Source organism: Zonotrichia leucophrys, chromosome 1 (genome assembly GCF_028769735.1).
Source record: "Zonotrichia leucophrys gambelii isolate GWCS_2022_RI chromosome 1, RI_Zleu_2.0, whole genome shotgun sequence".
NCBI classification, from domain to species: Eukaryota; Metazoa; Chordata; class Aves; order Passeriformes; family Passerellidae; genus Zonotrichia; species Zonotrichia leucophrys.
The window spans coordinates 94,654,442-94,676,538 of NC_088169.1; the positions used below are offsets into that span (position 1 = coordinate 94,654,442).

General features: G+C 40.8%; 1 protein-coding gene across 1 annotated transcript in view; it reads right to left on the reverse strand.

The window, feature by feature from the left end:
• Window positions 1-5,741: 5,741 nt before the first annotated feature.
• Window positions 5,742-22,097, reverse strand: part of MAN1A2 (mannosidase alpha class 1A member 2) — a 133,979-nt gene continuing 117,623 nt past the window's right edge. Inside the window, exons 11-13 of the mRNA XM_064723042.1 lie at window positions 19,867-20,039; window positions 12,675-12,790; window positions 5,742-10,223 (exon numbers count right to left, since the gene is read on the reverse strand). Of these exons, the coding sequence (XP_064579112.1) occupies window positions 10,091-10,223; window positions 12,675-12,790; window positions 19,867-20,039 (422 nt within the window). The 3' untranslated portion in view covers window positions 5,742-10,090. The remainder of the gene's footprint in view (window positions 10,224-12,674; window positions 12,791-19,866; window positions 20,040-22,097) is intronic.

A 22,097-nucleotide genomic window follows, 5' to 3' on the forward strand; every position in this document is an offset into this window, starting at 1 on the left:
TATCACAAAAAACACCGTGCAAGGTTGCTGGTGTGGGCTGCCTGCTGCTGGGTACGGGGGATCCAGACAAACAGAGACAAATGAACAACCCTGATACATCACAGAAGTATCCATCCCACCTCCTCTTCTGCATTCTTGGGTGCTTTGCAACCCAAGACAGCTCCTCTTACGAGTCAAAATTTCTCAATGTCGCTTTAAGGGAATGACTTGATACATATATTTTAAGAAAGGGTCTCAGGTTCATCCTCTGACACTGCTCCAGGGGGAGTGATGCCATGCTTAGCTGTGACAACACCAGAGCTACAGCACAGCTGAGATAGTGTCTGGAAGAAGCTTCCAAAACTGGAGTGTCACTGTCTAGCTTTTTGTTCCCATCTGAGAACAAATTGGTTAATACACTGGAAGTCTGCTGGGTCTCTCTGTACGAGCAGATAAGTAGCATGGGATTAAAAAATTCCCTGGAGTTTCTTCCTTGCTTCCTCCCTCCAGCACTCCTGCAGCAAGTGATGGAAGAACCACAGGTGATAGACTCAAGGTCAAGTGTATGAATCCCACTCATTTTCCACTTTGGTGTGGAAAAATTATTCTGTCCCTATAAAGATCAGTGCAAGAATACAAAAGTAATTGTGGGGCTCACATTTGTATTAAAGGGACATTTTACCTGGATGTTCTGGTTTTGAGTGTTATGTTTTGTACTTGGTTACTGTGAGCCATCTCACTAAAACCAGGATGCTGCTAACTGTTTGAACCAGACTAGTCCACAGGATCAGTTGTGTGGTATGTCTATGGAATGAAGATCCATGTCTGCTTCCCATTTAAGTTGTAAAAATTTTGAAATTTTGTTTTCTGAACAGAAAGTTGACCTTAAGTATCTGTAGCAACGCTCTGGGTGACCTTAATGCAGCAGTGCCCACTCTTGATCATTTAATAATGCTGGAACTTCTGCCAGATTGGAAGATAAGCCAAGTTTTAATTTTCATTTATTTTTAAGGGTTGTTCTCACCATTCTGAAAAAAAAAAAAAAAGGTCAAGGCTTGGAAATATTAAACTCTGAGTGGCACAAAAGCTCGAGATTAAATAAAACCCCACAACTGCAGACATGGAAAAAGATCCTCAAACTCATTATTTAGAAGCAATCTCATAATTCTTGCAGCCTGACTCATCAGTTTTTGAGAAATCAGACTTGTGAAGCAGCTGAAGTACAGCCTTTTCCCAACAGGAGCCAGTTAAAATCTCATGGTGCCCACAGAGGTTACAGGCTCTCCACATCAGGTGATTTTTTTTTTCCCTTCAGGAAGAAGGCTCCTCACAGTCACAGTTCCTATCCCATATCACAAACTCATTTTCATCCTTTGTATTGATTTTCTGATCTGTTCAGGGCAGATTGCTGTGCCCCCTGTGCCTGGCTGGCTCTGCTCAGCCTCACTGACTCCCCAAACCAGGAACTTTGGAAATCCTGGCAAGTTAAACACGCAGGGGTGGACAAAGGTTATTCAGCATTTGGGTGAGAGTGTTTGACATATGAACCTTAATGCTCTGGAAGTCTGGAAGTCAGTCTGATACTATTATTGAAAACAAACTATGACTTCCAGATTCTGAGCTGACATGCACCAGAGCACACCCAGCCACATCCTTGCCCTTTCCCAACAGCTCAAGCTGGCAAGAAGTTTCTACTGCAGGGGTAAAAAAAGGATGTGGGCAGAGCATCTTCCTGATGCAGCTAACCAGCCTCTGGCACCGAACATAACCTGTTCAGAGGGAACATCTCCAGGGCTACAGACTGTGCTCTATGAAGCCTGGATGTGCTTAACCCATAGACTTCTAGTAAGAAATAGCACAAGCAGGATCTGGAGGAACTTTGAGGCAGTATATTGAAATTTTTTCTTAGGGGACACACTTGAAAAAGGAGCCTTTGTGTATTATTTAAGCTAATAAAAAGTCATAATGATGTCACCTGGATGGGGCAGTGAATTTTTCACTGTTGTCATTGAACTCATCAAAGTCTGCTTCACAGCGAAGCAATTAATTCCACAAGTTGATGGCTGGTGTGCATTCAAAGATTTGGAGGATTTTTTTCCTGTGGAAAATTTCCACTTCAGTTGCAAAATATCCAATGAGAACCTGAAAACCTAACCTTGCTGTGATACAAGTAGAAGTACAGTGTGGGAGTTTGGCATAAGGTTTAGCAGACTGTAGTACTGGTCTGACATAAATGGTTGCTCAAGCTACACTGGTTTTAAGATTTGAGCACACTAACAGCAAGAATCTGTGCATTCTTTGAAATTATGTGCCTGGCTGAAGTGTACAAAATGCATGACCATGTATCAGTGCTGAGCTAAGAGAACACTTGCAAAAATGCCAGAGAGCTGTCATGGAAATCCCTTGATGTGAACATTAATTAGTGCAGAAATAGCCCACAGGCATAAAGCGCCCCAAGTAATAACAGGATGTGTACCCAAACAAAGGACAAGATGAGCCATCTAGAACTGGGAGCAGAAAGAATTTAAATGCATGCAACAGAGAGTATCTTCAGAGATTCTCTCTTGAGAGTACTGGTGATCTTCCCTTAGTTTGCTATGTAAGAATTACTGTACAAAGGACTCTATATGCAGACTGTACCACTCCTTTGTTTTAATATAATATTCTTAGTTACTTGGGTTTTGTTCAGTAACAATCTTTAGATCAAAAGAGATTGGTGTCCCTCTGTTGTTAACACTGTGCTCCAACACCCTGCAATCTGTTTCTGATTTCTCCACAGAAAAAACAGTGGCAAAAGGTCATTGGATAACCGTGTTAGAAAACTTAATAGGAAGTCTTTTGGTGAATTTCTATTCATCATTACTCAAACAGCATAGCAAATGTGAGTGAGTAACTCCCATCCACGAAGTTAAGAAAGGCTTTTTGCTTCCTGATTCCATGGCCTTTTACACTCACCCTTCCCTAGAAACAGAATACAGAGCAAAGGAAAGAGCTTTTGTAAATTCAACCCTAGACTTAGAGATCCCACAGGAGCTCTGGAATGCAGGACAGCAAAGGACCTCCTACATCCTTGATTCAGGTACATGAAACTGCAGGCAAGCACACAACATCACCCTTTTATTCAGCAGATAAACATGTGTTCTACTCCTAGGACATCATTGTCAGAAATGATTCAGGCATGGCAGGTATCAGTATGTGTGGGGCCTTTGTGCAAGTTTGTCCTCCAGGAAAAACAGCTTTTTTCTCTCCCAGGCTGACCAACCACTTGATTGTGTTGCCGACAGCAGATATCCCCTCTGTCAACCTTCCACTTTGCCAGGTTCAATTCCTCTCACCTCTCCATTCCCTGGTAAGCCTCAATAGTCCTGTCTCCACTGAGACAAGCCCTCCTGAACACAGGTGACCAGAACCAGAACCACAGAGCACATCTCAGAGGTGTTCACCCATCTCTGCACAGCACTGACATGTTTTCGTGTCATCAGAAACAGCCTCCCAGTGCATGGATGCCTTGCCAGCACCATGAGGCTCCTTGGCAGAGCTTGCTCTGTCCCTGACAGCCGCTATTGATTCAATGAGTGACTGGACTTATTCCAGAGAACAGCCCCCCTCCATGGATGTCAAGGCCTATTAAATACCACGATAACCACCTATGGCTCAGGAAGCTGCACATCACTTCAGGCTGTTTGTGAAGTATCAAAATTCACTTTCCTGCTCTTCTGTTGGAATTTGCTCTTGATCAGAGTTGAGTCAAGACACGAGGTCAGACAGGCATTAGTTTTGACTCAGCACAACCATTTTAATTTTCACTTGTTTTTTTCACCCTGCACTGGTGATCTGTGTATTATGGCTGACTGTATGTTCACGGTATGTTCCATTTTTTATGTTACCAATTTCAGATTGACACCATCACAGACTACAGTGAAAGGTTTTGCTCCTTGTCCCAGGAGGAACAACTTTGCATTTTCACTTTTTAAATCTCTTTTGTCTTCTGCTGTTAGAGGCATCAGCATCATCTGATCCTTTATTCTCTGTATTGACAATTCTTTCTAGATTTTTCTGCAAACAAATTCTTCTTACCATTACAGACAGACATCACACCTGTCACCTGTGACTACTCGAAAACCACCTAAGAAAGCAGTGACACTGTTGGTACACATGAACACACGGTGCTTTTCCCTTCCTCCCCAAATTCTTCCCTGAATTTTTACCTGCAAGTAAGTCTGGCTACATGAGTGACTGCTCTTTCTCAAACCATTTCTCATGGGGGTTGCCTCAGCCTGAAATATTGTCAAAAAGACTCTTGCTCTCCATATTAAAAAAACAACCACACCATCACCAGCCTTCACACATCCCACACGTGAACCAGCAAAGATAGAGTAATGCTTCCTTTCCAAAGCCCACAGAAAGCCTATGACTTTGCACTGAGAGAAGCCAGCTCCCAGAGCTACAAGACAAAGGCTAAAAATAACCCATTAAAGGATTAATTTCAGGATTTTTAAATACAGCCAATTAATATGCATAAGAAAGGCACACGGTCTCCAGGAAGGAGCACACACAATCACAGAGTCTGCAAGGGAAGGGAGGGGGGTGGGTGACATGCAGGCAGAGTGCCAGCGGAGAGATAAAAGAGGATATTCCCTATATATATCCCTTGGGCAGAGAACATGCAAAAGAACGTCTGCTTCAGAGGAGGTGCAAGCAGAGGCGGGAAGCACTTCACTGTTGAAGAGGCACAGACAATGCAGTGCAACCACAAAGGACAGGACACACCTTGCTACAGCAAGTGAATCCCACTGAGGTGGTTCAGGGGCTGAGGACACCACAGGGAGATCAAAGGATGCAAAAGCTGCTGCTTTGGAAGTGACGTTGCAGTTGGGAGCTGGGTGCAGTGTGAACGTGCCAGTGCAAGAAGCTATGGAGCAACACATGGATGAAAAACTGGATCTCAAGGTGGATGGCATGGCAGTGCAGCAGGAGCCATGTGTTGCACTCAGTTATGGCACTTGGGAGGCAATTTCTTCTTATGATCATTGCATCCTGAAAACAAGGTACCATGTATGAGCAACATGGGGGATGTCAGACAGAAAGGATTATGCAAAGTTAAAGGGAATCAGAAAGCAAATCTGGTTATTCACTGGTTGTACTGGAAAAAACAGAATTATAGCAGCAGTTCCAGAGAATTTCAAGGTGCAGGTGAAAAACAAGCTCAGCTGAAGCCACATAGCAGTTTCCCTGTGAATAACACTTAATTGGAAACTTTTTCCATTTCCCAGACAGCAGAGGAATGGACAGACAGATGTTATTGCCCAACTCAATGGCTACTGAAGTCTCAAGAAAAGCTGGGGGTTTAACCTGGTGGCTTAATTATTTAGTACCACTGCTTGTCTGTCTGACCCTTTACCCTCATCTAAAAGGATCTTTGGACCTTTTAGCCACTTTGACACAATTTCACACAACTTTCGTAAGGTTTGGTGGCTTTCACAATGACACCCAGGAACAGCCTCGAAGTGTTGTGCCTGAACCTGCACCTTGAGAGCCATCTGAGCACTGCAGGGACCTGTCAGAAGCAAGTACAAGGTACAGGGGTTTAAATTTGCAACAGGGGGTCTTGATACATGTTTAAGTTGACAAAGTCCTTAGTAGAGCTGCAGTGGAAAGAAAAGTTGCAGCACCACCACACCTTTGGAATAGGGTCAGCTTCACACTTCAGTGCTACAGGATGCTGCTTTTGGAGGCAAAGGACAAAAACCACACTCTTTTCACTTAAAGACATTCTTTATTCAATCTTTTTTATATACAATATTATTTTTTAATCTGTAAAAAGTACATATGCAGGATTCCAGGTCAGAGGCAGAAGGTTTCCACATCAGAAGATAGACTTTTGCCCTTTTATTATTTTGGAGGAAAAAAAAAATCTGTCAGTTTTAGACAAAGCAAGAATAAAGGCAGAATGCAAATCCAACTTCCACCAAGCAATTAGGATTAAAGGCAACAATTCACTGTAACAGGTCAGGCTGTCTCCTCTGACTTTGGTGGCTCCCAACTTTCCTGGGCAATTACAGAGCAGTTTGTTAGAAGGCGCTGACAGCTGAAGCAGCTCGTGCTTATCATCTCTGCTACAGCTTGCACACAACTTGCAAAAGAGCCTGGGCTTCCTCTTTGTATGGCAACTCAAACTCTTGAGTCAGAAGGCTTTTCTCAAGATTCAAGGAGTGAAAGAGGGATGTCTTACTCAGGGTGAACGGATCTCCCAACTACAGTATGGATCAAGAGCTTGCTTTCATTTTTCTCTGGCATCAAGAAGTCTGTTTCTTATTTGTCCCCTTATAAACATGGTCTAGGCTTAGTAGTGTAAATACCAACAGGGCTTTGCTGAGGGGGTGCACCTCTAACCTTAAAGGACGGCATTACAGGGAGTGTGTAATTAATGTCACCTTTCAGAACCCAGGCAATATTCAAAACTTGTAAAATACTGTGAGGGAATGTGTCAGTGTTTGGGAGCTAGAACACAGTGATCCATAAATCTGGAGCAGAGAGCTGAAGGAACAGCAAAGGTGTGACTGGCACATGGAAATACTTGCTCTTCCTTCTACTCCAGGGCACTTGCTATTTTCTATACCTTCCTTGAACATTCAGTTTGAAGGACTATATTGTGCAGCAAAGTTAACACTTAGAATATCATTCAAGGTATTTTTTTTTATTTAGAGGACAATTCTAAGAAGTTGACTTCTTGACTGCAAGACATGCACAGCTCCAGGGTTGTTAATGGAAGCTGCAGAAATCTGGCCTCTTTGAAAAGTCAAGCTCTATTGTTAGGAAAAAAATTGCCAGCAGATCCCAACCAACAGGCAAATTTGAGGCTTGGATTAGGAAAAGAACCATACATCCTTGTTTTGACTGCATGCAAACAGGAAATAGACAATTTGGGGATTTCCAGGCTCTTGCCCAAATCCAGTGTGCCAAAAATGCACATGATTTTCTGTTTTTTATTTCATTCTGTAAGGGGAGAGGGTATTGTAGAAGTTGTAAAATGGGACAGCTACCTAGAGAAAATGAGGATTGTTTTGTTAGAGAGTACAGTGCAAGACTCAGAAACAGCTAGGACTAAAAAGTCATTTTTGTGCTTAAATTTACACTCTTATCTTCAAGAAAGTAAGACAGCAGCAACAGAATGAAATGGCAACATTCTACTGTACCTTATGTACCCAGAGGGAAAACAGTCTGAACTTTGGGTTGCACATTATGCCATTTTGCAGATCAGAACCTACTTTTCTGTGAAGGACTCAGAAGGAGGGCACATCACTTCAGTCTGAAGTTTCAGTATCTGTGGTGCCTGGTAATTAAGCATGTACCTTGGCCAAAACCCATAACCTTCAAACTCTGCTTGATCTGGGAAATCTCAGGATGAAATTTATGAAAGACACAGCAATTAGTCCTTCAAATGCATTGTTTTTGATAGACTCTGCACATCATTAGCTTCTGGAGGAAAAGGCCAGTTGGTACTTTAAAGAATGATGGAGAATAAACTGACTGTTATTGGGGTGACTGGGAAACAAGAAACAAGTGTTCTTTATTTGGTTCCTGCTGCTTATCTACACAAAGAAGAAACAGCAGTACTGTACATCTGCTTTGAGAAGAACACCATCCCATAACACGAAATGGCTTAGTCTTCAATCCAGACATTCTTGTGGCAATAAGTTAACCCACTGGGATTCATGGAGAAGTTTGAAAATTTGAAGGGTCCCTCTTTAATTCACAAGAGGGGGATGGAGGAGGAGAAGCAAGTTTGCTGTTTCTGGGACTCCTTGACATTTCTCTGAACAGACTGGCAGCCATTCTACACCTGCATTTACCAGGAGGAGTACAGGGACAGGTCTATGGGGCAGAAAGTGCTTTTATTATTTTTAAATCTTTCTTTCTTTCTTTCTTAACAGAAAGGTCTGCTTTCCCTCTTTCTTCTATATACCCAGAGACATGTAGGAGAACAAGGCAATCAAGTGCAGTTTTAAACTAATAACAGTTCTCATAGGATCAGAAAAACAATTTGAAAACACAGCATATCTGAACTTGGGAAAATGAAAAATTACTAGTTCTTCAGTAAGTCACTGAATAATAATTAGAAAAATAAATTAATGTGGGGCCAGTAAGAAGAATCCATTTATTAAGCTACTTCTAATTTTAAATAAACAATTACTGAAATCAGTATTGTTTACTATACCAATTACTTTATAAGTTCTCAAATTATTTTTAGGATACTGCTGCAAATTACAGTAACAAAGTAAGTAGAAATAAGGTACAAACATTGAGACTCAAACTTTTCCCAAGGCCCATGTTTTCTTCCTCTTAAACTAATGTAACTGTCTGAAAAAAAAGCATCTGACAGCATTTTTACTTAGATCATATGATGACTTCTGTGTCTAAGTTAGTGACACAGACAAATGAAGAGTAATTTTGGGGGAAAACTCTACAGTCAGATGTAATATAATATGATAAGCAGCAAAGTTTTTTTTAAAAAAACTTCATATAAAAACATTTTTGAGGAGGGAAAATAGCATTCACTCCCTTTAAATCTGATGCTGTACTGCTGTAGCTCACTGAAGAGTTCTCCCACTTGCTTCAGTAAAAAACATCATCAAGATTTTTTAAAGACTCAACCTGTGCACTAATTAGGAGGGAAACCTGCAGGCTGTTTGTCAGCAAAGGAGCCAGTCACCATGGCAAAAGATCTGAGAGCTATATAGGGAAATAAAAAGAATAGTTTGAGCTGTAATTATTCTGAACAACAGTAAAAGAGATTGAGGAAGACAAAACTGAAAAGATAAAAAATCTGGAAAGATGAAACTTTTTTTAGCAAATAAATGAAGACTGAAAAAGACTACATTTAAGGGATACGATCCAGCCCAGCCATGATGTACGTGAAAATACCCCATGCATTTAGCAGCATCATAAATTAATGAAAGAAGAGACTCTTCAGTTTCTTTTTCCAGTCACATATGAGAGATGTTAGGCTGCTTCCAAAGATCACGTTGGATTTGTACTGAAGCACCCAGAAGAAAAGCAAGTTTTGTAAAGTAAATTAAAGACAGTTTTAGACTTCTGTCAGACACCCATATACCTGCAAAGAAGGTTCTGTGAATAGTGTCTGAAGAATGAAATGTAACAGATTGTGTACAAAAATACAGAGCAGCAAGCTCTCACTGTTTAGCTCAAGGGGAGCTTCTTTTAGTTCCATGTACTGTACCCTCCTATATAAATCATGAAACAGTTTTGCTCATGTTGTCATCTCTTTTTATCTAGCTAAAAGAACCAGGATTAAGAGGAGAATGGTTTTTTTCATGTGACATAATTTGTGAGGAAGGGAAACTTAGGCTCCTTCCTACTCCTGTGATACGCTCCAGACTCTGACTGAGCTTGCCAAATGAACTAAGCCCACTCTGCTGACAGTGAACTACAAAGCAAATGCTTACTAATTGTTTTTTCTTTTTTGGATACAAGCATTATTTTGAAAAGGGGAAATGAGGAGGCAATATTTTTTGTACTTTAGGTCTAACAGATAAGAGGTTCTGAGAATGGCTGCCAGTCTGGACAGATGCTCCTTAGAAAATTCAGACAGGTACAGAAAGAAATTCAAATCCTGATGCTGCTGGTGCAGTGGTGTTGCTTTGTTCATGCCATCATAAAAAATTTTGAAAAAAAGAAAAAAAGAAAGGAAAAGAAAACCTAGGTATTTGGAACCCACCCAATCTGAAGAGGTGACTGTGTGTTGTTCCTTGCAACAGCAAGCAGCAAGTTCCTTTCCCTGGAAGGGAAAGCCTCTTCTTTCTCGTGCTGCCCCATTATCTGTAGATTCCATGTCTTGCCAGGGTTCAAAGCGTGTGAAGTCTCCGCCTGCAAAAATCACACTCACGTGTTTTGGTCATGTATAAAACAGAACTTTTAACTTATTTATATGTTGAAGAGCTTTGTTTCCCATGCCAATACTTGCTTGACTCGGGGGTCTAGGTTTACCAAGTGTCTGTCTGTCTGTCTCCCCTCCTGCTAAAGTCTCAAGTGGTCCATGTAAACAAAACAGAGCTGAAAACAGTCTCTCTTCCTCTTCATAGAGCTGTTTTTATCGATATGCAGGATTTCCTGACAGTGTGGTGTTGGCTAAATGTAAAACAGGCAGAGGATGAGCTTCTGTGTTAAAAACCCAGTTGTCTAATGGTAGAAGATCATCATTGGAGAAAAGCAGATACAAATACCTGGACAACAAGACAGAGATGAAAAACGTGGGTATTAAAGCAGAGCACAGGCAGACAGGAGCAACAGACTATCTTCAGGCCTCACAGTTCAGCAACTACAGCTATAAACAAATTACTTGCTTTCAATCTTTGTACAGCACACACACAACCTTCCCTATTATGACAATCTGAAGTCATTTTTATTATGATCAAGCCCTTCAATGAAAAGTTGTTATAAAGACAACATTTTAATCTTTCCAAGAAACTTGTTTTTTGAGTCTCCCTTCAAAGACCTGCAGTGTAAAACAAACATCAAGACCCCAACCACAAGTATTTGGGGTCCAGAAGGGCAGAGAAGTTGTCAAAAAGCTTTTCTTAATGGAGGAAACCCACTTGGAAATTACTAATCCTCTTTAATCCAAGCCAAAGGTTTCGTGAAGAATCTACTGAACCATGGCAGGTATCTGATTTGTCATCACTGTTCTGGAAGCTGGTTCAGCTTCTGGTGAGAGGAAATGGGACAACAGATTTTGCAGAGGTTTTCACAGATGTTGTACATTATAATAAAATGCAGAGGACATAAAGCATGTAACAAAATAAGGATTACTGGACACATGCAGGAAAAAAATATTTGTTGTTCCTTTTTTCTTAATGCACACTTTGAATGGGGCTGTGCTGTAACTCTGTAGGACATATTGGTAGTACAGATCTGTCAAAGTTTCCTAACACAACAGCTAAAACTCAAATGAATTTTCCTTGTTACAGAACACCTGGCTGTGTGAGTGCCAGCACAACAGCGTGGGTGTACAGGATCTCTCACCTCCTGCTTGCTTTCCTGCCATCCAGAAAAAGACAGCTCTTGCTGCACTTGACAAGGAAAGGGTGTCATTCCCATTAGGGGACTCTGCCACATCCAGAATGCACACACTTGTTCTGCTGCTCCTTTGCTCTCTCTCCATCAGACACGGGGAGTGCCTGCTGCTTTCAGCCCTGTGTCACTGTCTGATCAATTCTTCTGCTGCCTTTATTTGCCAGCTCTATCCACAATCCAGTCAGTGGAGCCTTACTTTTTCTTTCCTTCCTCATCTATTTACTGTTTACAGATAAAAATTTCTTGCAGGGATGATTCAGTTTTGTCACAGATATCTTGTTTCCTTCTCCACACTCTTCATTTGTCTTTAAAGCATCAGGCCTTTCCTTTCCTCAATACTTCTGCCTCGCTTTCTCCTGCTGCAGCTCTCCAAGCTCCTTCTCACCACAGCAGCAATATTTCATCTTACTCAAACTCACCTTCCTCATTTGATTCACACTTTTCCTTTGAATAACTTAAGCAACCTATTTCTCCATCTTGGTCCTTCCCACTCAACAGGTACCTTCATGCCAGGTACTGCTCAAAACTCTCAAACTTGCTGTGTATTTTTGATGAACTGAAGTATCCAGTCAGCAACAAAGCATATTTGGGACAGTTACCAAACTTGAATTTGAGAGGAATGAATATACAGAGATAATCACCAATAGCAGAAAAAACTACAGCAGGTATAGTTTAAGACATATTTTAAGCCCCTCTTCTGAGGAACATCTTCTCAGAACGTTTTTCTCATGACATCATACTCAACTCTTCTGTCTTTATTTTCATTTGGGTATCTCGTGAAACCAGTTTCTGGTTTGGGCTATGCCAATTGCATCAATGTCAAAAACATCTAATATTCAGCTCTTCAATAAACCTTCATTTTGTTCCACAAGCAGGAAATACTCCAAACCAAAAGTCAGTAAAAATTTCTGAGTTCTTTCCTAGAAATGCCACCATCTGCAATGCTTGCACTATAATATATCCAGTTACTGAATGATGCATCAGTGAATTTTCAGATCTCCTTGTGATTATTTAAGATGCAGACAGGATTCTGGTGATACATCAAAAGTCAGCCTTGCCACCACACAAGTCCCTTAGGAGCAGATTTCATTCTCTCATTTGGCTTTTATAGGCAGATCAATCATATACCATCAGCTCCTGGAGAGGTACTGTTTCTCTGCCCTGACCTGCTTGAAACTGCTGCCTCTCTCTTTGGGACCACTGCTTTTAGTCTCCAGAAAATGAACTTGAAGGGTAAGTGAAATAAAATTAAAGAAGACAGCAGAGGAGGTAGCAGTGGCTGACTTCCTTTTTATAATGGGAACACAAGGCAACAAAGTATTGTGATTACCTGGAGGAATTTGGTAAGGAGCCAGCAGAAGGACAGAATAGCCACACTATCCCTTTAGACACAATGAACTTGGAGTCCCCTTTTCCCGGTGAAACATGCTGTGATGCCTGAATTAGACACAAAACCTGCCATTTTCAGGACCTACTTTCTGTTCCATTTGGTGCTCCTAATACTTGAAAGCAGTCTTTGTCTCCTTTAGCTACCTGTGGAGCATCTTCTAGAATTTAGATGTGAGTTTTTACAGAAAGATGCAGAAGTGAAAAGTACTTACTTCAAAGTTTCAGCAAGGAAAAAGCTCTGCTGTACATCATCATATGTAGGAGATGAGGAATACACATCCTTGACACCAGAAAAGCCACCACTAACTCGGCAATACTTGTCAATTGCCTGCAAAAAGGAAGGGAAAAGACACAGAAAATTTAACTGTAGAACAAGATTTGAAAATTTTAAAGCATCAAGCTTAATCAACAAAGAAGGTGGTTCTTTTTGTGCTGCATTTCTCTGCTGTGAATTTTTTTGTTGAAAGATGCTATGGACATTAACAGTTTATGCTGGACACATACAGAAGTCGCATCCTTCCAGGGTTATTAATGACACCACATTTGGCAAACTGCTACATGCTAAGAAAGTATTCTGGGGAAGAACACTTTCTTTCCTGGGTATTTACTGTTGGCTGATATTGATGACATGACAAGGACTCCATACACTTTTTCTCTGAGCTCATGCAGTTCCTCATTGGTGACACTGGGTAGAACATCAGTCAAATCAATGGAATAAGTGCTGTGATGTGCACAGGAAGGTAACAAACATCCCTGGATTTTGGAGCTGGAAGAGTCTGGGGAGTTATAGGAATTCTTTGATTGGTAGCTAGTCATGGAGACTTACTGAAAGTAGAAACAAAATACTGTTCTCATCTTTATGGACTGTTGATTCCATCCTGTAAACTCTTCTAGCTGCTGATTTCGCCCCTCATCTCCTTCTCTTACCTACGTTATTCTCTGTTTCCTGTTTATACAGCTGAAACTCAAGTCAGCTTGCATGCTGGACTACAGCAGAGCTCTTTACCTTTAAAGCATGGAGTTTAAATCCATGCACATTCCATGAAGGAAGGGGCCAATGGATTCTTCCCCTCCCCAGCTCCAACACAGTACTGTGAAAAGCACAATGGAAGAGGAGGAGACGGGAAAGAAAGCGTTAGTAGCTCAGAGCACCTCTCGCCTACACTTTCATTATTCCACTGGCATGCACGACCTTACAGCACACAAGGATATCAGCCATTAAAACTGGCTCTGAAGAAATGATTCACAGGTTATTTGTGCTTCCCTGCTGCTTTGACTGTGCTTCCTCAGCAGATAGCAACTCTTTTAATAGATTCATGCAGGGACAGAAAAGAATCAGGGATGAAGGAAAATGTTTGTCTCGGGATGTCTGTCATTACCAACAACTGAACACAGCCACCTGTAGCTCAGTCATCTATGATTCAGCCCGATAGCCTCGTGTGAAGCTCCTCTCCACAGGGTGCTTTAGGCCCACATTTCTGTTAATTCTGATTTTTGCTAGTTATACTCAGCAGAAGCTGAGGGGAGTCAAGGCAGGGGAGCAAATAAGTTTTGAATTATGCCCTTTTTATGCAGAGAAAACAGATTCAATCAAAACTAACTCTTCAAGGACCTCAGTATTGCCTTTGCATAGCAGAAATTCTGGCAGACAGAGAGGAATTTTCCACTGGGCAAATGGACAAAGAATGTCAGCAGATGCTGTCACTGAAATCAGGAGGAAAAGCAAAAAATTGAGCAGGATACCCAGGACAGTAAGTCACAGCAGGTACTACAGCTGACCTCCTCCTAGAACATACTCTTACCCTGTGGAAATCTCAGAACGTTCACAGACCAAAGAATAATCCAGACTGTACAAAGTTCTTTCAATTTTCCAAAAAGCAAAGTTTTAGGAAAGCAAGTGGTGAGACTGGCAAAAGGATGTTATTGGAATAGCTGTGGCTCTAGAGTCTGAACTTCTGCCAAGAAAGGTACAGTCTTTCTTGGCAAAATCTAATGCTTGCTGTAATTCCTTATCTCAAGCACAGCTTTCTCCAAGTTTGGATGGAAAGGCTCCATTTTTTGTTGGGACTTGAGTCTAAAAGGAGAAAGTGTCTGGATGAATTACTTTCAGATTTGGTTACTGGTGTAGGATAGGGCTACACTGAGAGTGCTCACATGCTGAGAGCTGGGTGGACCAAGTTTTCTCTACAGTGAAGGGAAAGGTGTATGTGACACATCTAACCCATGACAATCTCTTTGTCTGCATGCTCTTGCACAACAAAAGTGATACTAGCTACCGCATGGCAGCCAAACAACAACATCAACTCAACGACACAAACAACCCCAACATCACTCTCTCCACACAAAATCAAACCACACCCATCAACCAAACCAACAAAAAGGAAAGAAAAAAAATGAATTGCTTAGCTTCTGAAGAAATAACACATATGGTGTTTACAGAACAATTTGCATATTCCTCCCCAGAACTCCTACAGCCACCAGGTAGGTGTTTTATGAATAAACAAGAGCCAAAGCATTTTTAGGCAGAAAATGAAGTGCCTGCTCTTGGCACTATCCCCTTTTATAATAATGCAGAACCTGACCTTGTGTCTGCTCTGAAGCATGGCAAGATGGAGGAGGAAGCCCCAGTGTTTACAACTCCTGCCAGAATTCCCAGCCTGATCAGGACTCTGGTCCACCAGCCAGCAACCCTGATGCTGTGTGCCCCAGCCTGTACAGGAGAAACCTGCCAGTGACTGTGGCAAAATGAAAACAAGGAATACATGGTACCACTGTAAGGACACTATCTCCTTCTTCCAGAAGAATTAAATCCCCAAGCCAGTGTAGACACAAAACTTGCTTATTTTGGAAACTGTAGCTAATGGATAGCACTGAGATCCTCCTCTGTGCTGTAGAAGTCTCATATTTGGGTAACCAAGTGCAACACTGGTGAAGCCAGCAGGTCTACAAGACTGGAGAAAGAAAATGTATGATCTATATCAATTTTTTTTCCTTATGGTTATCAAGTAACCTCATATCTTCAGAAATTTCTCCTTAGAAAGACAAACTCATGTTCAGAATAGGCAAAGGATTTATCATAGCTGATCAGAGTTCTACACAATACAGGTAGTAATGAACTGTACAGGAAAAAAGCCTCTGAAAAATTGCTTTACAGCTATTCATCCAAACAGAAAATTTTAAAACATGAACAAATAATTTGTCCTTGATTCCAAGATGTGCAGAACTTCAGGACACTGGCTGAAAAACTTGGTGCCACAGACAAGCTGCTTAGATGCCACTTGAAATTCTCAGTGTTCTGTTTTCACACAGACCTCAGAGCACTTGGTGCACTGGCATCTGCTTTGCCACCCAGATACACTTTCACTCCAGAGCTGAAGACCAGACTCCCTGAAAAAACAATGCTTAATTTATTGCACCAGAGAATACAGGGAAGCTCCAAGATGACTGGAAGAGTATTAAGGTAATATTGCTACCATTATGAGGCATTGGCAGACTGAATAATTATAGGACAGCATACCTAATGTTAGTTCCAGTCAATTACAGAGATACATGGATACATACATATATATATATATATATCTATGTATATAAAATTAGAGGATAACTGACACCAATCAGCATGGTTTTATAGAAAACTATTTTGGTCACAAGCTTGATTTAATTCTTTGAGAGCTACAAATTTGACAAATAAAGGTAACTGCAAAGATGCAATAAACTTAAAAGCTTCTAAGGCAATCGCCACAGTATTTAAGATGTTATGAGAAGACAAGGCAGCACTATACCATATCAATATAATTCAATTTAAAATTGACTGACAGCGCTCTAAGAAAGAACTGGCAATGCAAAATCACCACAAAACAGAGCTGCTTCTCACAGAGATCCACAAGGAGCAGTCTGAAGTTTTATCAATCACTGCAACATGGCTGCTGGCTAAAATGGCATATGCAAATAACAGCAGACAGTGTAATCTGCTGGTAACTGGGTGCCAAACAAAATGAGTTTCATAAAACCAGGCACATAATCTTAAATCTAGTCATCAAGACTGTGTAACTGCAGACCCAGGCTAGCCTGGAAGGTAGAGACAACCTTTGGAATGCAGAGACACTTCAAAGACTTCCATGGCCATGTAAGACAGTTCAGTCTGAGTTCCTGCTAGAACATTGCTTATTATAATCTATGAAAATTCTTTGGAAAGAAAACATGGGGGAAAGGACATTTAAAAATGGCATAGGAAGTCACAGGAAAACCCAGTGATTGAGAGCTGAAACTAGGCAAATTCAAATGGGAAATAAAACATGGGGTTTTTTACCAGCAAGAATAAATAAATAATGGAGCAAGCTACAAGAAGTAGTGGGTTCTCTACTTTCCTTTATTCAAATACAGAATAGAACAGGAGAATATTCAGCAGTATACTCCTGCCAAATACATGTGTCTTGACTCAAAAGTGACAAAAAATGAAATTTCAGTGCCGATAACATACAGGGAGGTCAACATGAACTTAAGTTCTTTGGAAATAAAATTTGAAATGCTTCTAGATTGGACCCCAGCTCCCTCAGTTTCTCTGAGGGTGTTTTTTGTGGCATATGCAACTTTTCTTGACTGTGCCAACAACATGCCCATGAAAACTGTGCCAGTTTCTTCACCAGCTGTCATACTCACAGCTTCTAACCCACGAAACTGTGAAACCATATTTCTTTTACCTCCAACTTATGTCTGGCTCTTTCCTGTCTACTCCTCTTTAAGTAGAATCACAGAATGGCTTGGGTTGGAAAGGACCTCAAAGATCATCTAGTTTCAACCTCAATGCCATGGGTGCAGATGTCACTCACTGGAACAGGATGCTCAAGGCTCCATCCAACCTGACCTTGAACACTTACATCCACAGCTTCTCTGGGCAACCTGTTCCACTGCCTCACCATGCTCTCAGTAAAGAATTTTCTTTCTAACATCTAATATAAATTTGTCCTCTTTCAATTTAAAACCATTGCCTTTTGTCCTGTCACTATCTGCCCACATAAAAACACCATCTCGCTTCTTTTAATAAGCCCTCTTTAGGTACTAGAAGGCTGCAATGAGGTCTCCCTGGAGCCTTCCCCTCCCCAGGCTGAACAACCCCAGCTCTCTCAGCCTGTCTTTGTAGGAGAGGTGCTCCCACCCTTGGATCACATTTCTGTCCCTTCCTGGAACCTGCTCTAAAAGGTCCACGTCATTCTTGTGCTGAGGACCCCAAATCTGGGTGCAGCTGAGGTCTCATGAGGACAGAGAGCTATGGGTCTTTCCACTCCATCTTAGTATCAACCCTCAGTTTGCCTGAAGTTAGCCTGAGCTTCAGGTCTCGGCTATTTATTTTCACTGTTAATAGAAGCTCTGATGAACTCAGCAGCCTCTCTCTGGTGCAGTCCTATTTAGTGAGATACACAAGTCCACAACTCTTAATTGAACCCTTCATTCACACAATTCAGATTAGTAATTGGCTTTACATGCCTATTGTGAAATGGTGGCTCTTACTGCTTTCAAATAATTAGCCTGAAAAGGATTTTAGTAATTTTCTGTATTTACCCTGAGTATCCTCCATGCATATTTCTGTAATACTTCAGCCAGCCCCCCAGCACACCATCATCCAATTTGACTGGCCCAATACAATTGAGATGAATGCTGTCTCTAGTGCTAAGTACAGTATTAGGGAGAATTAGCCTTTTTTTCATCAGGAAAGAGATAGAGACCCTGTCACAGGGATTTATGATCACTGAGGGAATGTAAGATTGAACTTCCTGGCTTTTCCCCCAGAGACACTGGATTTGGAGAGATGCAAAAGAACAGGCCTTGGACAAAGCATAGGAGTTGTACTAAAGTGCATAAGTTTTATCAAAAAATATAGATAATAAATCCAAGTATGCTTCAGAGGTTGGAAGGCAAAAGGAAGACAAATTCAGACAGTGTTGTACGACAGCAGTAAGCCAACTGCTCTGCGTGTCACACCAGCTTCTTCTCTATTTATAAATGATGGAATAAACACAGCCAGGGCCGTGTGTGATAGGGAAGAAGAAAAAGTAGTGAGTAGGTGTGAGGAATAAACACAAGAACTTATTATCTATATGCAATGAACAGAAAATCCTGGGGAGCAAAAAGCTTCTAGCTTCTGTGTCAGTACGATTGTGGGGTAGGAAAATTCCTAATTGTATGAAGGAGGGGTTGGCAAAATTATTTATGAAGAAGTCAAAAATAATTTATGGCTATGTTAGATAAAGAAATCTTGTATCAAGGAAACAACAAGCAGAAGAAGGCAGTCTGTAAGGATAGAGGCAATTAAGCACAGGGGCTGCTTGATTTACAACTTCAATGGAGGCTGACAGAAGGATAAAATAAAATCCTACCCTGCACACAGAGAAAACTGGAGGCAGGGGAGGAGGAAGGGAGGGTTTGTTTTGAAAGCATTAATGAGAACCAAGATAATGAAAGCAAATGGAGAAAACTGAGCAAAATGCAATTAAAATACATGCTTTGCAGTGTGCTTAAGAGACTGATCCTGGCTTGAAAATCTTTACATCTGTAAATTTTTCAACCTCTTACAAAGGACCCCACCTCAGCTTGGGTCATCCAGCCATAGCTTCTGAAAGGAGCTTGGTTACATCAGCAAGAATTTGTAGTATCTACACAGGCAAGGAGACAATGTTTTGGAGACAGCAGCAATGCATTCTGGAATACAAATGCGGAACCTGTCTCCAGAATAACATAATTCTTGTTGGAACAAAACAGACTAAAAGGCAAAACCACACTAATACACAACTGTAAAATACCTGGCCTCTTCTAGGTGTTGCAACTGTGCTGAGGAATGGATAGTAATGAGCTTGGCTAAACATTCTGAATACAGGCGTCTCAACAGATCTCTTCCCACCTTTTCTTGATCTCTTGCTTCTGGAGCAAAACTGGTTTTCAGCCACAGAATAAACTTACCCAGTCTCCTGGTTTGTCTTTTCCTTTGCTTTTCTCTCATCTCCTCTGGATGTAGTCAAAATATTTCATTACTGTCTTGTTATCTTTAATGTTTATTCTCATCTTTGAAACTGGCTTTGAGCTGTTTCCAAAGACTGCTGGAGCAATTCAGGGAAGTAGAGAAACTCTCGGGGGCTGCACACTACTGACAACAGTAGGAGTCATGACTAAGGAGTTCTGTTTCCATGCCTGAACTCATGGGCTGTGTAATGCTGAATGCACCTCTCACCTGAGCATCTGACTCAGCAAATGCAAAACAGCAATAACTGTGTGCACCCTCATATGTACCCCGGTTTGCAGCAAACTGTGAAAATCAATTACCACTCCAAGTGTTTCATTACCATGAGACTGAAGTGGCTTCAAAGGGGAAATACACAAAATTAATTAGTGACAGATGATTAACAGAGTTACCTGTGCTGCCTCCCAGCCCCACTGCCTGTACTTGGGATCGTGGGTGAACCTCCACATATACCAGTAGGTCTCAATCACCTCTGGCCTTAGGATGTAATACTTCTCGTTCTGCCGTACTGCCACCGCCTCCACGCCACCATCAAATTTGAATGCTTCTGGGCCCAGCTTTAGTGCTGCAGAGAAAACAAATGACAACAACAAAAAAGTAAAGGTAAGAAAAAATTTGTTCCATACCAATCTTTGCAGGAAGGATGGGTAGGAGACTGCTTTATCCCAAGCTTGTGGAAAAAAAAAAACCAGAACCTTTAAGCAGTCTCATAAATATTTCCTACTTTTGAGGCCTATAATTTTTCTTATGAATAATTTCTCTAATTCCTTTGAGAAAACTACCTATTTTGACAGGACAACAGTAATCCTCTTGAAAACTAATGGAACACTAAGAATATAAACACACTAACACATTCAATTATAGGATAAAATTGAAGCGACCAACATCGGTTCCTTACAAGAAAAAGAAAAAAGAAAAAAAGGGTCAACACAGGTTTTGATGTCCTTTGATCCCACTTAGAACAGTAGGAAAAGATCTTGGAACTAAACCAAGTAGTATCATACCAAAAAACCTGTATCTTTATCCAAACTGTTGGTTTAAGGATGTGCTGTCAGGTCACTGTAACTGATGTGCTGTGATCTTCCAGTAAAGGGTTTACAACTGGGCAGTGAAGTCTTAAGTACACCAGAAAATAAATCTCTGAAATAAGAGATTCACTGTTAAAGCCCTTAAAGGAACCTGTAAAGGCCCTGTGCCAGCACCTGGAAGACTACCCATATAAGAACAACACACCTGTAAAACATCTGTCTATAATAAGAAGTTACACATATTTTGTATTAAAAGCTGCACATTGGTCGTCAAATTTAACATTATTAATGCACTCTTATTACTGCACTGCACCATTTGTTTTGGCAGAGACTTTTAAAGGTGCTGAACTCTGAAGCTGCTCTCAAGCTTTAAAAATTATCAAAGCAATTAATCGTGTAATTCCTATGGGTTAGAGATTCAAATTAACCAAGGTTTCATGGGTCTGAAAGGGGAACCTTAGCATACTATAATGAAAAATACAAGCAACTCTCAGTGCAGCCCCAGCAGAAAATCTCCAGAAGTTCCTTAATCTTTTTGTTTCAAGGGACTATGGCTCTGGATGCCAAAAGAAAAAGCATCACACTGCTTCAGCCACATGAATGGTATGGGAAACTCCATCAAGAGATGTTTACTGCACTTCTTTCAAAATGGTACACTTTACCAGTTTCACTTAAAAAATTATATAAATCTCACTATAAAATAGAGGAGATTAGATACAGAGTTCTACCAATCCAAAATTCTGAGTATAAGAATGGTTATCCTGGACCAGACGGAATTCTGTCTGCTCCAGTATCACATCAACAATTACCAAAATCAGACATTGATGGGGAAGTGGAAGCACCCATCAAGTATGTGAGATACCTTTTTCCATCTTTTCTACCAGCCTCTACTGTTTTTGAGCTCAAGACTTCTCCCAAACTAGACATATTTTTTTAGGTGATCAGTAATTCTTAATAAATTTATTTCCCAAGTACTCATCTGGTGCTTCCTTAAATCTGTCTAAGCCTTGAGCATCCAAAACAACCTCTGCTAAGGGGTTCCACATCTCTAATACCTATTTGATGCAGAACCACTCTCCAATCCCTATGTGATTTTGCAAATCTGATGAATCCTACCTAGAAGGTCCCTTTTCCACCCTGAATAATATTATTCAATTCAGTTGTGCCTTGAATGGAAACTGTTCCATGCCTCTAGTTAATCTTCTTGCCCTTCTCTGCAATTCTTCCAGTTCTACTATATCCTTTGTTAAATGAGAGAGGACCAGCAAATACAGGGAAAAAAGGTGCAGGTGAGATTAACACAGTGACATAATGACATTTTCTATTTTTCTCTTTCTCATTTTGTTTTTCCTGAGTGCTACTGAGTTGACATTTTCATAATCTCAAAAGCAATTTCCTGAATTGCAACGGTCAGTTAGCACTCATCATTTAATATGTAAGGTTAGAAATAATTTTTTCAGAGGTGCCTCACTTTACAATTAACTACACTGGATTTAATTTAGCAATTTATTATGCAGTTACTTAACCTCATAAGATCCTTGTGTAGTGCTTTTTTTGTTATTATCAGCACACTTAGTTTACTGTTCCTGCCCTTT